The sequence below is a fragment of the Ochlerotatus camptorhynchus genome, unplaced genomic scaffold (assembly GCF_037179485.1).
Source record: "Ochlerotatus camptorhynchus isolate MF236.1 unplaced genomic scaffold, CSIRO-AGI_Acam_v1.1 ptg000314l, whole genome shotgun sequence".
Classification (NCBI taxonomy): domain Eukaryota; kingdom Metazoa; phylum Arthropoda; class Insecta; order Diptera; family Culicidae; genus Ochlerotatus; species Ochlerotatus camptorhynchus.
Genome location: NW_027040802.1, coordinates 3,388,279 through 3,398,916, shown reverse-complemented (window position 1 = coordinate 3,398,916; position 10,638 = coordinate 3,388,279). Strand labels below are relative to the sequence as shown.

Here is a 10,638-nt window from a genome sequence, read left to right as displayed (position 1 = left end):
TGAAAACAGCGCGAATGAAAAAAATAGACCTATTTTCCATACATATTAAAACTGTTCGCATATTGCCTTATTGAGAAATTCTAAAAATACTATAGGATGTTTCCTTTGTTACGCCAATACCTGTAGCAGAGATTAGCTCTCTTTCGTTGTTTTCTGCATCCGTTTTTTAGTAGTTACCTGTTACAGATTTTAAGATGGATTGTCATTATTTTAGACGCATGATTAGCAATCATTGATTACAGTTCTTTATTTTATTCAACGCCAATCAACAAAGTCTTTATTTACGAATAAATTTGTCTTGAGTTTAAATAAACGAAACGTCTTAAATGAAAACTAAATCTCAAACACAACCACTTTGCTTAAACTTAGCTAAATCATAGTGTCTCGACCTCCCCTTTTCCGTCCAATACTCAGTTCCCATTAGCCTGTTCGATCCGTATGGAGTTAGCAATAGCATCAAACATCGGTTTCACCTTTTCCGACTTTCACAACCTTTTCGTTCTCGCATGGCTTCAGCGCCGGGATGTACTGCCCGACATAGTTCAGTACGAACTCCCGGTAGCGATAGAGCACGATACTGATGATCGTAATGGCGAACAACACTCCGGCGATAATCTCATAGTCATTCTCCAGGTTGTCATAATCATATTCGATGCCAATTAGAGCACCGAAGAAACGACCAAACCCGAAGTGAGCGATCACTGGCAGTGATTGGGCAATGGCGGTGACCTTGTGAGGCAGCACATCACGGAAGTGTAAGACCAAAGTCACCCAGGTCAGACCGAGGGTTGCCGGTAGTAGGGCGTCTTCGATGATGTCCCAGTACTCCCAGTCAAAGATGGCAAGTAGAATGAAGCGTACGACCAGCGCGAGGAAAGCTACGACGAAAATCTTGCATGTACCGAATGTTGCGATGATTCGTTGAGAGAAGATCAGTACCGGGATGGCCAGTAGATCGCCAGCGAGAAGCAATGTCCTAAACACCGTTCTGAACACCGGTTCTTCGGCAGAGTCATCCTTGGGCACGTCAATCATGTGGGATTTATCGATGGAATCAATTATGCTCCACAGCGATCCCAAGAGAATGGTAATGAGGAACGGTAACCAACATAGTTTAGCATACTTGATGAAGGAGGGGGACGAGAAGAATTTCTGAGGAACCGACTTAAACTTCCACCATTCTTCCGGTGGGGAAAGGTCCATTTGCAGGGGACTCAGTAGAATAACGGCAGCGATCGTATTCAGAATAATGAACCAGAAGTAGGGCTGCTCGTAGTCGTCGTTGAAGAAGATGATCCAACCGATGGCTCCCCAAACCAGCTGACGGCCAAAGTCAGCTATTCCTGTCGATGAGTCACGGGTAACAATGACGATAATGGTGTTGAACAGAGTAAGAGCTGCCAGCAGGAAAAAGTCCAGCAAAGATCGGATCGACAGGTAGAAGTAGTACGTGGAGTCACCACGATCGTCATCACCATCATTGTCTTCGTCCTATGAAAATAAAATGAAAGTTGTGATTTGGAAAACGATGCTATCGAAGATGTATACATACACCATCGCAAGTGGTTCCATAGAGTAGACTGGAATTGTCACTGTACGGATCCCGTAAAGTACATTCGATGACTGGCTTGCAGCCTTGTTCCTGATCCTTGATCCAGGCCTTGTCAATGTGACATTTGAATCCATCTAAAAAGGAGCAACGTATAAGAACCTCTGCCTGCTCTCGAAATGATTATCTCTTTGATACCTAGCGGATAGATACACTCTTCCACATCATCCCGTTCGTTGTGCTCGTCGATTGAGGCCTTGACCGTGATAACCTTTCCACTATATGTATAGCACTCTTCATCGTCAGCTAAGTCTTCGTCCGAGTTATCCACAGCTGGATCGTGACAAATCTGGGCCGGGGCATATTTGGCCGCATCTTCATCCTTGTCAAGAATGCCATCGTTATCGTCGTCAATATCCACAGCATCCGGGATGCCATCATTATCATCATCATTATCATCTGCATCTTTGATACCGTCATTATCATCGTCGTCATCCTGATCGTTCGGGATACCGTCACCATCCAGATCGTTAGCCTTGCGTGAATTTGCATCCAGCACATCCGGAATACCATCGTTATCATCATCGACATCTTCAGCATCCGGAATTCCATCATTATCATCATCCTGATCTTCCGTATCCGGAATACCATCATTGTCATCGTCATCGTCTTCATCATTGGGGATACCTTGGGGGAAAAAAAATTGAAGGTGTTTTCATTTTCATCAAAGTGCAGTACCATACCGTCTCCATCAAGATCATCGGTCAGCGGTTGACCTTCCTTGTCATCTGGGATGCCATCGTTGTCATCATCGATATCCTCATCGTCCTTGATTCCGTCGTTGTCATCATCATCGTCTTCAGTATCTGGAATTCCATCGTTGTCATCATCTTCATCTTCTTCATTCGGAATACCTACGCGTGCGGAATGGGATCGTGCATAATGGGGATTACTTGCCAATTGTGGACACCAGCCAATTGAGGGTTATTCAACGAATTTATAGTTTCACCAGTTTTTCAGAGTAGGTTGTTAGTTACGAGTTTCGACAACGATGTTAGTATGATCATGAGCCAATCGACATACCGTCTCCATCTAAATCGTTGATCGACGACTTAGTGTCCGTATCTCTGATATCCGGAATTCCATCATTATCATCGTCCGTATCCTGGACATCAGGGACTCCGTCGTTATCATCATCAGGATCTTCGCTGTCCGGGATGCCATCATTGTCGTCGTCGTCGTCCTTATCGTTGGTAATACCTATTGGATTTATGACGACAATGATTACCACAATGAATGCGTGATAAAAGATTTTAGATGTTTGAAAATCACTGGAAAATGTAGATTATAGACAAAGTTTTGCATTCTTTTAGGACACGTTTGTGTTAGGATTATAGAAATAGTAGAATTTTGTGGGGATAATGACGCACAGCATATAACGATGATCGTTTCGGAATCAGTCGCAGGCCGAGTAAACGAGTGTTGTCTGACTGTTGTTGATGCTCGCAGACATATAGAAGTGAGCATTCGCGGATATGACACATTCCAAGTACACACATGAAGAAAGAGGACTAGTGTCGTGGAAGCACCAAGCTTACGTACCGTCACCATCGAAATCATTGCCTCTGGATTTCGCATCAGTATCCTCACTATCCGGGACACCATCATTGTCATCGTCATCGTCCTTTGCATCAAGGATGCCGTCATTGTCATCGTCATCATCCTCAGCGTCCGGAATGCCATCATTATCATCATCATCGTCTTGATCGTTGGGAATTCCTAGAAAATAAGCTCAACCAATTGCTACCTAGTTCTACACCGTCTAATCATGCACCTATAGCCAATTGAACACCGAAAGCACCTGCTGGTTCATAAACAAATACCCTCATCCTCAAACCTACCGTCTCCATCCAAATCGTTCGCCACCATCTTCGAGTCGACATCCATACTATCCGGAATTCCATCGTTGTCATCATCCATATCTTCCGCATCAGGAACCCCATCGTTGTCATCGTCATTGTCCTGCGTGTCCGGAATGCCATCGTTATCGTCATCCGGATCCTGATCATTCGGAATACCATCTCCGTCCAGATCGTTACTGTTGGGTGTACCACCTTCGCCACTACCCTCATCGACTCGCACCGTTTCGGATTCATCTACCACAGCACCCTGATCATCATCATCCTCTTGATCCGGGAGAGTGGCTAACCGCATGGCCACCTCTTGTCGCCCATAGCAGGTGCTGTCGAACTGAACTTCACGCTGGCAGCTGTAGGTGCAATCTTCCAGACTCAGTAAACCGGCCTGTTGGAAAGTCGAAACTGATGAGTATTGTTATCGTTGGTATGTTGGAGAGTAGGTCAATTGATATTGTTGAACTAATCATTGAAATCATTGGCATGACTCTTAAGCTGGGTTAAGACACGGCAAGTCAATTGATCAAGTCAGTTGAATTCAACTGACTTGAACGCGAATTGAACGTGTAAACCATGCCATTCAACTGACTTGATCAACTCACTTGAATTGAAAAAAGTTGAACCAAGCTCAACTTTTCAAGCCAATTAAATTCAACTGAGTTGATCATTTGACTTGCCTAGTCTAAACCCAGCTTTAAGCCGAGTTTAGACGAGGCAAGGGAGCTTCAATTCAATTCACCCCGATCTAGCAGTCGGGGAACGGATGACTTGGCATCGAATAGAGCAAGTTTGACATTGGTCAGCTTTCTGGACGTTCATTTCAAGTGAATGGAATACTGAATTGAAATTAATGAATTTTTGGTTTATTAATATAACCGGGTCTTTCGTGGATTCTAACAATTATTTTGACTGGTTATTTCTACTGATGAAAACTAAATCTAATCCGATTTTTTATTTTTTTTATTTTTTGGTCTTAATATCTTGATCAAATGGAACAGACACTCGTTTCAAGGGTACTGTGGTGAGGGTTGTAAATAATCTCCTTTGTAGAATTCTCGCTTTTTTATCGATGATTGCCTGTATTGTGGTCTCCTTTTATCCGTTGAGTCTCGCTGTTTCGAAGATGTACTGTAATTCATCAACCTTTCCTGTATCGCTGAGAGGAAGAGTCTGCATCCGATGAATCATGTGGTGGAAGGCAGACCGCAGACCGCTGGAACGAATGGTTGGAAGTATAGGGATAGCTCTTTTGGTGCTTGTTGGTTTCCTGTAAATTTCATATTCAAGCGAAGAAAATGATGTCGATTTCCTGATGACTAGAAGATCGAGAAATGCGAGTATATTTGGTATCCTTGTCAATTCTGTTGATCTCATCTAAAATTTGTAGAAGGGCTTCTGTATCCTCTCGTTGTGTTAATAGCCAGTCCTCCAAATGGTTGATCGCTTCTTTGACCGGTACGCTGGGAAAAAAGAACTGTTACGTCGAAATATACCATAATCTCGTCCCTGTTGATGTCTACTGAAAATTTTAGTTGCTGGGTTAACTCCTGGGTGCTGCTTTACTCTCTGTGACTAGCCACTTCGCTAGTTTGTGGGTGGGGAAACCAACGATCTCTCGCATTTAATTCCCCGGTTTGTGGACATTGGGGAGACCTTTGATCCTGGGTAGAATGGGATTGGATTCCCGTAAACGACCTGCTCCATCTCCTAATATTGATTTGCACTCCTTCAGTGTTTTCTCCACGCGTTTCACTATGTTCTGTAAGGGGTCCACTCGAAGATGTCTATACGGTCCGTTGTTAATCTTCGTTGTCATCTGATTGTCGTAATCGTCCTTGTCCATGATAACGAACGCGTTGCCCTTGTCTGCTTTCACATAGTATACTGCTTTACTTTTCAGCTCCTGTACAATCCGAATTTCCTTTTCGTTGCTGCGACTTTGTTGTGTTCGTCCCTGATTGATGTTGGAAGTGTCTTGGTAATCGCTGTCTCTACATCAATGATGATCTGCTCCACATCTGGCTTAGTTGTAACCGCGTATCCTAGCCCCTAGTTGAGGTGTGTCAATTGTTCTTCCGTGAATGCGGTCGTCGATCGATTGACTACCAACCCATCAATGGAGTGAACCCTCGGCGTCGTGGTGATGGTGGATGGGATCTGAGGATCTGCTCACCAGTTTGGTGTGTCGTCCGTCTCCGTTGAGACTCGTGTCGTAGTCTGTTTAGCTTCCTATCGTGCAGCTTCCGTTTCCAATCCGATTGGCACTCCTCTGCTACCTTGGCCCTAGACAGAAACTCCTGGAATTTAATTGGATAGTCCTTGGCCAATTTGAGATGTACAGAATAACATTCCAAAGTCATCATGTCCAGTTTTCTATATAGTCGTCTGATGCTATCCTTGATGAACTCTGCTTCCATCCTCTCTATGTACTACGCTGGGTGGGGTGGGTGTCCGTGCCTTAATCCTATGGCTTATAGATATAACCTTATATTTTTGGCATTTCTTCAGAAATGCTACGTCCTTATGAAGCGATGCGATGGTTTTCTTCAATCCGACGAATCTATTTGGCTCCGACGATTTGGTTGCCATGACTACCAATAAAATCATCCTCAGAATTTCCGTAGAATTCACCTCAAAATTGGCCTGGAATTCACCTTAGGATTATTTAGAAATTCTACTCAGAATTCATTAAACAAACGACTATTGACACCGTCTTTAACCAGATACTACATAAACTTAATATTAAAAAATACATACACAAGTAGACCAGGAAGAAATTTTCCGGTATAGGAAAAATTCTGCTGGCTGTATCAGGAATCTAACCTACGTCGCGGCGCTAACCACGCATCCATGGGGCCCACACCCAATTATTCTAAAAAATCCTTTGCTTTGGTGACTTTCTGGATACATGGAGCATTCCAAGGAAGAAAATGGCCGAGAGTTCAAAGAATTATCCTAAGGTTGTTTTGACTAGAATTCCAAGCAAATTATGAGAATTCTAATTCTAAAAGAATTGTGAGACCATTTGTGAATCCTAAGGAAAATTTTAAAGGGTGATACGGTCAAAATTTGGTCAAGGGAAAAAGCGTGTAAATCGGTGAAATCTTTTATTTAAAAAATCAAATTAAATTTCTTTTTCAAGTTCAATTAGTATAAAATTCAGGAAAAATATTCAGTTAGGCTTCCGCTTTTCCAAATCCGAATTGCCGGGCCTTACGCTTGACCCCTGCCATCAGATTTTGTACAGCCACCTTGTCCACCTTCTTCGCCGCAGAAAGCCAGTTTGCCTTGAACTGCTGCTCGCCCTTAGCAGTTTTTTTGGTCTTCTTTAGGTTCCGCTTGACAATAGCCCAGTATTTCTCAATTGGGCGGAGCTCTGGCGCGTTGGGAGGGTTCTTGTCCTTGGGAACCACCTGCACGTTGTTGGCGGCGTACCACTCCATGGCCTTTTTACCGTAATGGCAAGATGCCAAATCCGGCCAAAACAGTACGGAACAACCGTGTTTCTTCAGGAAAGGCAGCAGACGTTTATTCAAACACTCTTTCACGTAAATTTCTTGGTTGACAGTCCCGGAAGCTATGAAAATGCTGCTTTTCAAGCCACAGGTACAGATGGCTTGCCAAACCAGATATTTCTTTGCGAACTTTGACAGTTTCATGTGCTTGAAAACATCTGCTACCTTTCCCCTTCCTTTTGCCGTATAAAACTCCTGTCCCGGAAGCTGCTTGTAGTCGGCTTTGACGTAGGTTTCGTCGTCCATTACCACGCAGTCAAACTTCGTCAGCATCGTCGTGTACAGCCTCCGGGATCGCGCTTTGGCCGTCGTATTTTGTTTATCATCGCGATTTGGAGTCACTACCTTCTTGTAAGTCGATAGTCCGGCTCGTTTTTTGGCTCGATGCACGGTTGTAGACGATACACCCAGCTTATTTGCGGCATCTCGGAGAGAGAGGTTAGGGTTTCGCTTGAAACTACCGGCAACTCTCTTTGTCGTCTCAGCGGCTTCCGGTTTTCGATTTCCCCCCGATACAGACTTCCTGGCTGTCGACAAACGTTCCCCAAACACTTTAATTACATTTGTAACGGTTGATTTGGCAACTTTTAGCGATTTTGCCAACTTTGCGTGCGAGTAGCTCGGATTTTCGCGATGCGCGAGCAAAATTTTGATACGCTGCTCTTCTTGCTTGGACGGCATTTTGACAACTGAAGAGTGAATTCCAAAATCAAAATAGGAGCAACATTTTACACACACACACCTTCAAAATGAGGGGTGTTCAGGTTTTTTAAATGCAAAATTGAAAGAAATACGTCAAGTTGATATTGACCAAATTTTGACCGTATCACCCTTTAAGCGTAAGGTGCGAGCGTATGGTTATGGTATTGAAGTTGAATAAAATAAATATGTCAAAAGCTTACTAATGGGTTATATTTTATTGTCTGCTAGTTTGAAAAGGATCGGTCAATTAGGTAATTTTCTACAGCGTTTTTTTTTTTCGTGATGCAATTTGATGTGGGACACCCTTTAGTTCGGTAGAAGAAGCTATTATCGAGCATCTAATATGGCAAACACGGCAAGAAACGGATTTGTAGCCAAGTTATTAACGAAAGAGAAAATCGACGAGGAGAATCGATCAATATTACTCAGGACCTAATGCATTTTTCACCTTGATAGTTTTTCCAAGGGCCTACACGGTAAATGAATATAGGTCATATTTGAAACCTGATCTCTCAAATTCACAAAAACGTAAGTAAAGTAACTGGTAAACATACCAAATTTAAGTAGGATCTACTCATATCCGTCAAAAGTAGGGCTATCGAAAAATGAGCAAACAAAGTTGCAACTGACAAGATGACAAATGAACAACATCGGTCGGATTCAGGTCGATGTTTTCCATTCATCATTTTTTTAGCCTAAACTTTGTTTACTCAATTTGGTGTACCCTATTTTTGACAAATATGAGTAAATCGATCCGTTTTTTCACGCAAAGAATAATATTTTGCATACGGGATTTTTCAGTGGAGTGCAGAGATGCCAGATTTACAGACATGTCTGTGAATTAACAGACTTTTATTCTTTCACAGTCATTTTTTTCGTTACAGACATTTACAGACTTTTTAGTTTTTTCACAGATATTTACAGACTGAAAATTTTAAACTGTTTTACATCTTTAATCAAATTACAAATGCGATGCATTTTACAACACGCATAAGAAATTCACGCGTTTTCAAATCTACCACACGAACGAGCTGTGCAATGAGATGGATTACCGAGGTGAAGCAATCGGTTAAGTTGTGTGAGTAAAACCCCTGTACGATACTTGCGTTTACGTTGATTTTTTGGTTTACTAATACAACAATATTTCACGATCTGCTTCACCTCTCTCTGTACCTCATTGCGAGCTGTGACTGTTATAGAGATTAGTGACGTACGCACACTAGCGGGTGCATCGCCGTGTAAAGTTGTTTATTATTTTCCTGCAGATTTAGTGCCAAACGAAGCAGTTTTAATAAGAGTCGTATAAATGTGGAAACAACCGAGAAAAATCAAAGGGAACCCGAGAGGAAACCCCATAACGAACTTTTTCAAATTATTTGGTAATTCTCATTTCAGCTAAAACAATGTTTTTTTTTTTATTATAAAATGATTAGATACCATGATCGTATTTTGAATTGGTAGGATACAAGAAGAGGTTGCAAAGAATGTGTTTGACATATTAAACCTGTTTATTTCACTTCATGAGAGTCACAATCAGTGAATTTTCACACACTCACTCACTCACTCAGCGATCAGAAAATCGCTGATTGTGACTCATAGAAAGCAAAATTTACAGGTTTTGAAACATAACGCATACTTTGTAACCTCTTCTTGAATGTTACAAGTAAAACATGCCATCATACCATCTTTTGATTTTATTATTCCGAAAAACATATTTAGTTGAAATGAGCACACCACTGCCTTCGCTCACACAGCATGTAATTGAGTCATTTTTCCATAGAAAATGTACGCTCAGTCAACGAATATTGGGTACCATCACGGCAGAATGAACGTGTTGACTGAGCTACTGACTGAGTGCTCGGCTGTCAGTGACTTGTTTACCTCTCAATCATGCAGACTCTCACGAGGCAGTGAATGATGAGGCAGATGGCAGTTCATATTCATATCAAAATGACTCAATGAACCTGACTGTTTTACGCACTGAGTGGAATTAAATTGAAATTACTAATCCTTCTCTCTCTCTCTCTCTCTCTCTCTGTATAAGTAAAAGTTTTCCAGCTAATTTAATCTAATGCTAATGACATTTGAAATCTGGTTTCTTAAAAACCTGATAAAACGAAGTTATATCCTGATTTTTTTATAAATCTTGTCAAATGTCTAGATTTATAAATTTTTTTGCATTTTAATTTTTTTTTTACTTTCTAAAATATTTCTTCTTGAAAAATGCTGCAAGTCTCAGAATCTAGATAATTACAAATTTTGGAGTCCAGGAGATTCAAAGCTTATCGAAACCTATTATATCAAAACCTTTTTTTAATACCTAAAATTTATTTTGGACAAAATTTCTTAGATTTTTTTCAGGCATATTTATTTTGTGGAGTTTTTATGAAACTTTTGATTAGGTTATACATATTATAATTACATAAATTCTTATTTCATTTGTTTATAGTATTCATGTCCTAGATTTTTTTATTAAATGACTGCCCAGGAAGTATCTCAATTTTATCTTAGTCCTAGAATTATGACAATTGATCTAATTTCGTTGGCTTTTATTAACGTTTATATTTGAAAAATTTATGCTTACAACCTGCATCAGAGATATATTTTTTTAATTGCAAAATCATGAAATCATATGCGAGTGGGATCTCAAAACCATTTTTATTTTAATATTCAGAATGTTAAGAATTGTGCAACGACATATATCTTGAACATTTTCCTTAGTCCTAAATGTACACTTTACCATGTTTCAAAGCCAGAGTTTTGTAAAATTCAATAAAAATTCAAACTCTGAGAATTTAATTTTGGTTCCTATGTCTGAGATTTAACTGATGATGAAATATTCAAAACCTAAAAAAAATAGTTACAAAAGTAATGGAATTACGTAACTTTGAGAATTTTCTAAAGTTTGAGATGCTTAGTTTTATGACATACAGACGCTTTGTAGCATGAACAAACG

General features: G+C 40.8%; 1 protein-coding gene across 4 annotated transcripts in view; it reads right to left on the bottom strand.

Annotated features, from left to right (window-relative positions):
* Positions 1–231: 231 nt before the first annotated feature.
* LOC135707568 (uncharacterized) overlaps positions 232–10,638 on the bottom strand; it is a 43,712-nt gene continuing 33,305 nt past the window's right edge. Inside the window, exons 4-10 of one of the 4 annotated variants that reach the window (XM_065229433.1) lie at positions 3,451–3,853; positions 3,152–3,328; positions 2,633–2,809; positions 2,293–2,463; positions 1,748–2,236; positions 1,553–1,686; positions 232–1,491 (exon numbers count right to left, since the gene is read on the bottom strand). In XM_065229433.1, the coding sequence (XP_065085505.1) occupies positions 457–1,491; positions 1,553–1,686; positions 1,748–2,236; positions 2,293–2,463; positions 2,633–2,809; positions 3,152–3,328; positions 3,451–3,853 (2,586 nt within the window). In that variant the 3' untranslated portion in view covers positions 232–456. The remainder of the gene's footprint in view (positions 1,492–1,552; positions 1,687–1,747; positions 2,237–2,292; positions 2,464–2,632; positions 2,810–3,151; positions 3,329–3,450; positions 3,854–10,638) is intronic. The other 3 variants (XM_065229434.1, XM_065229435.1, XM_065229437.1) reach the window with 3 other exon arrangements.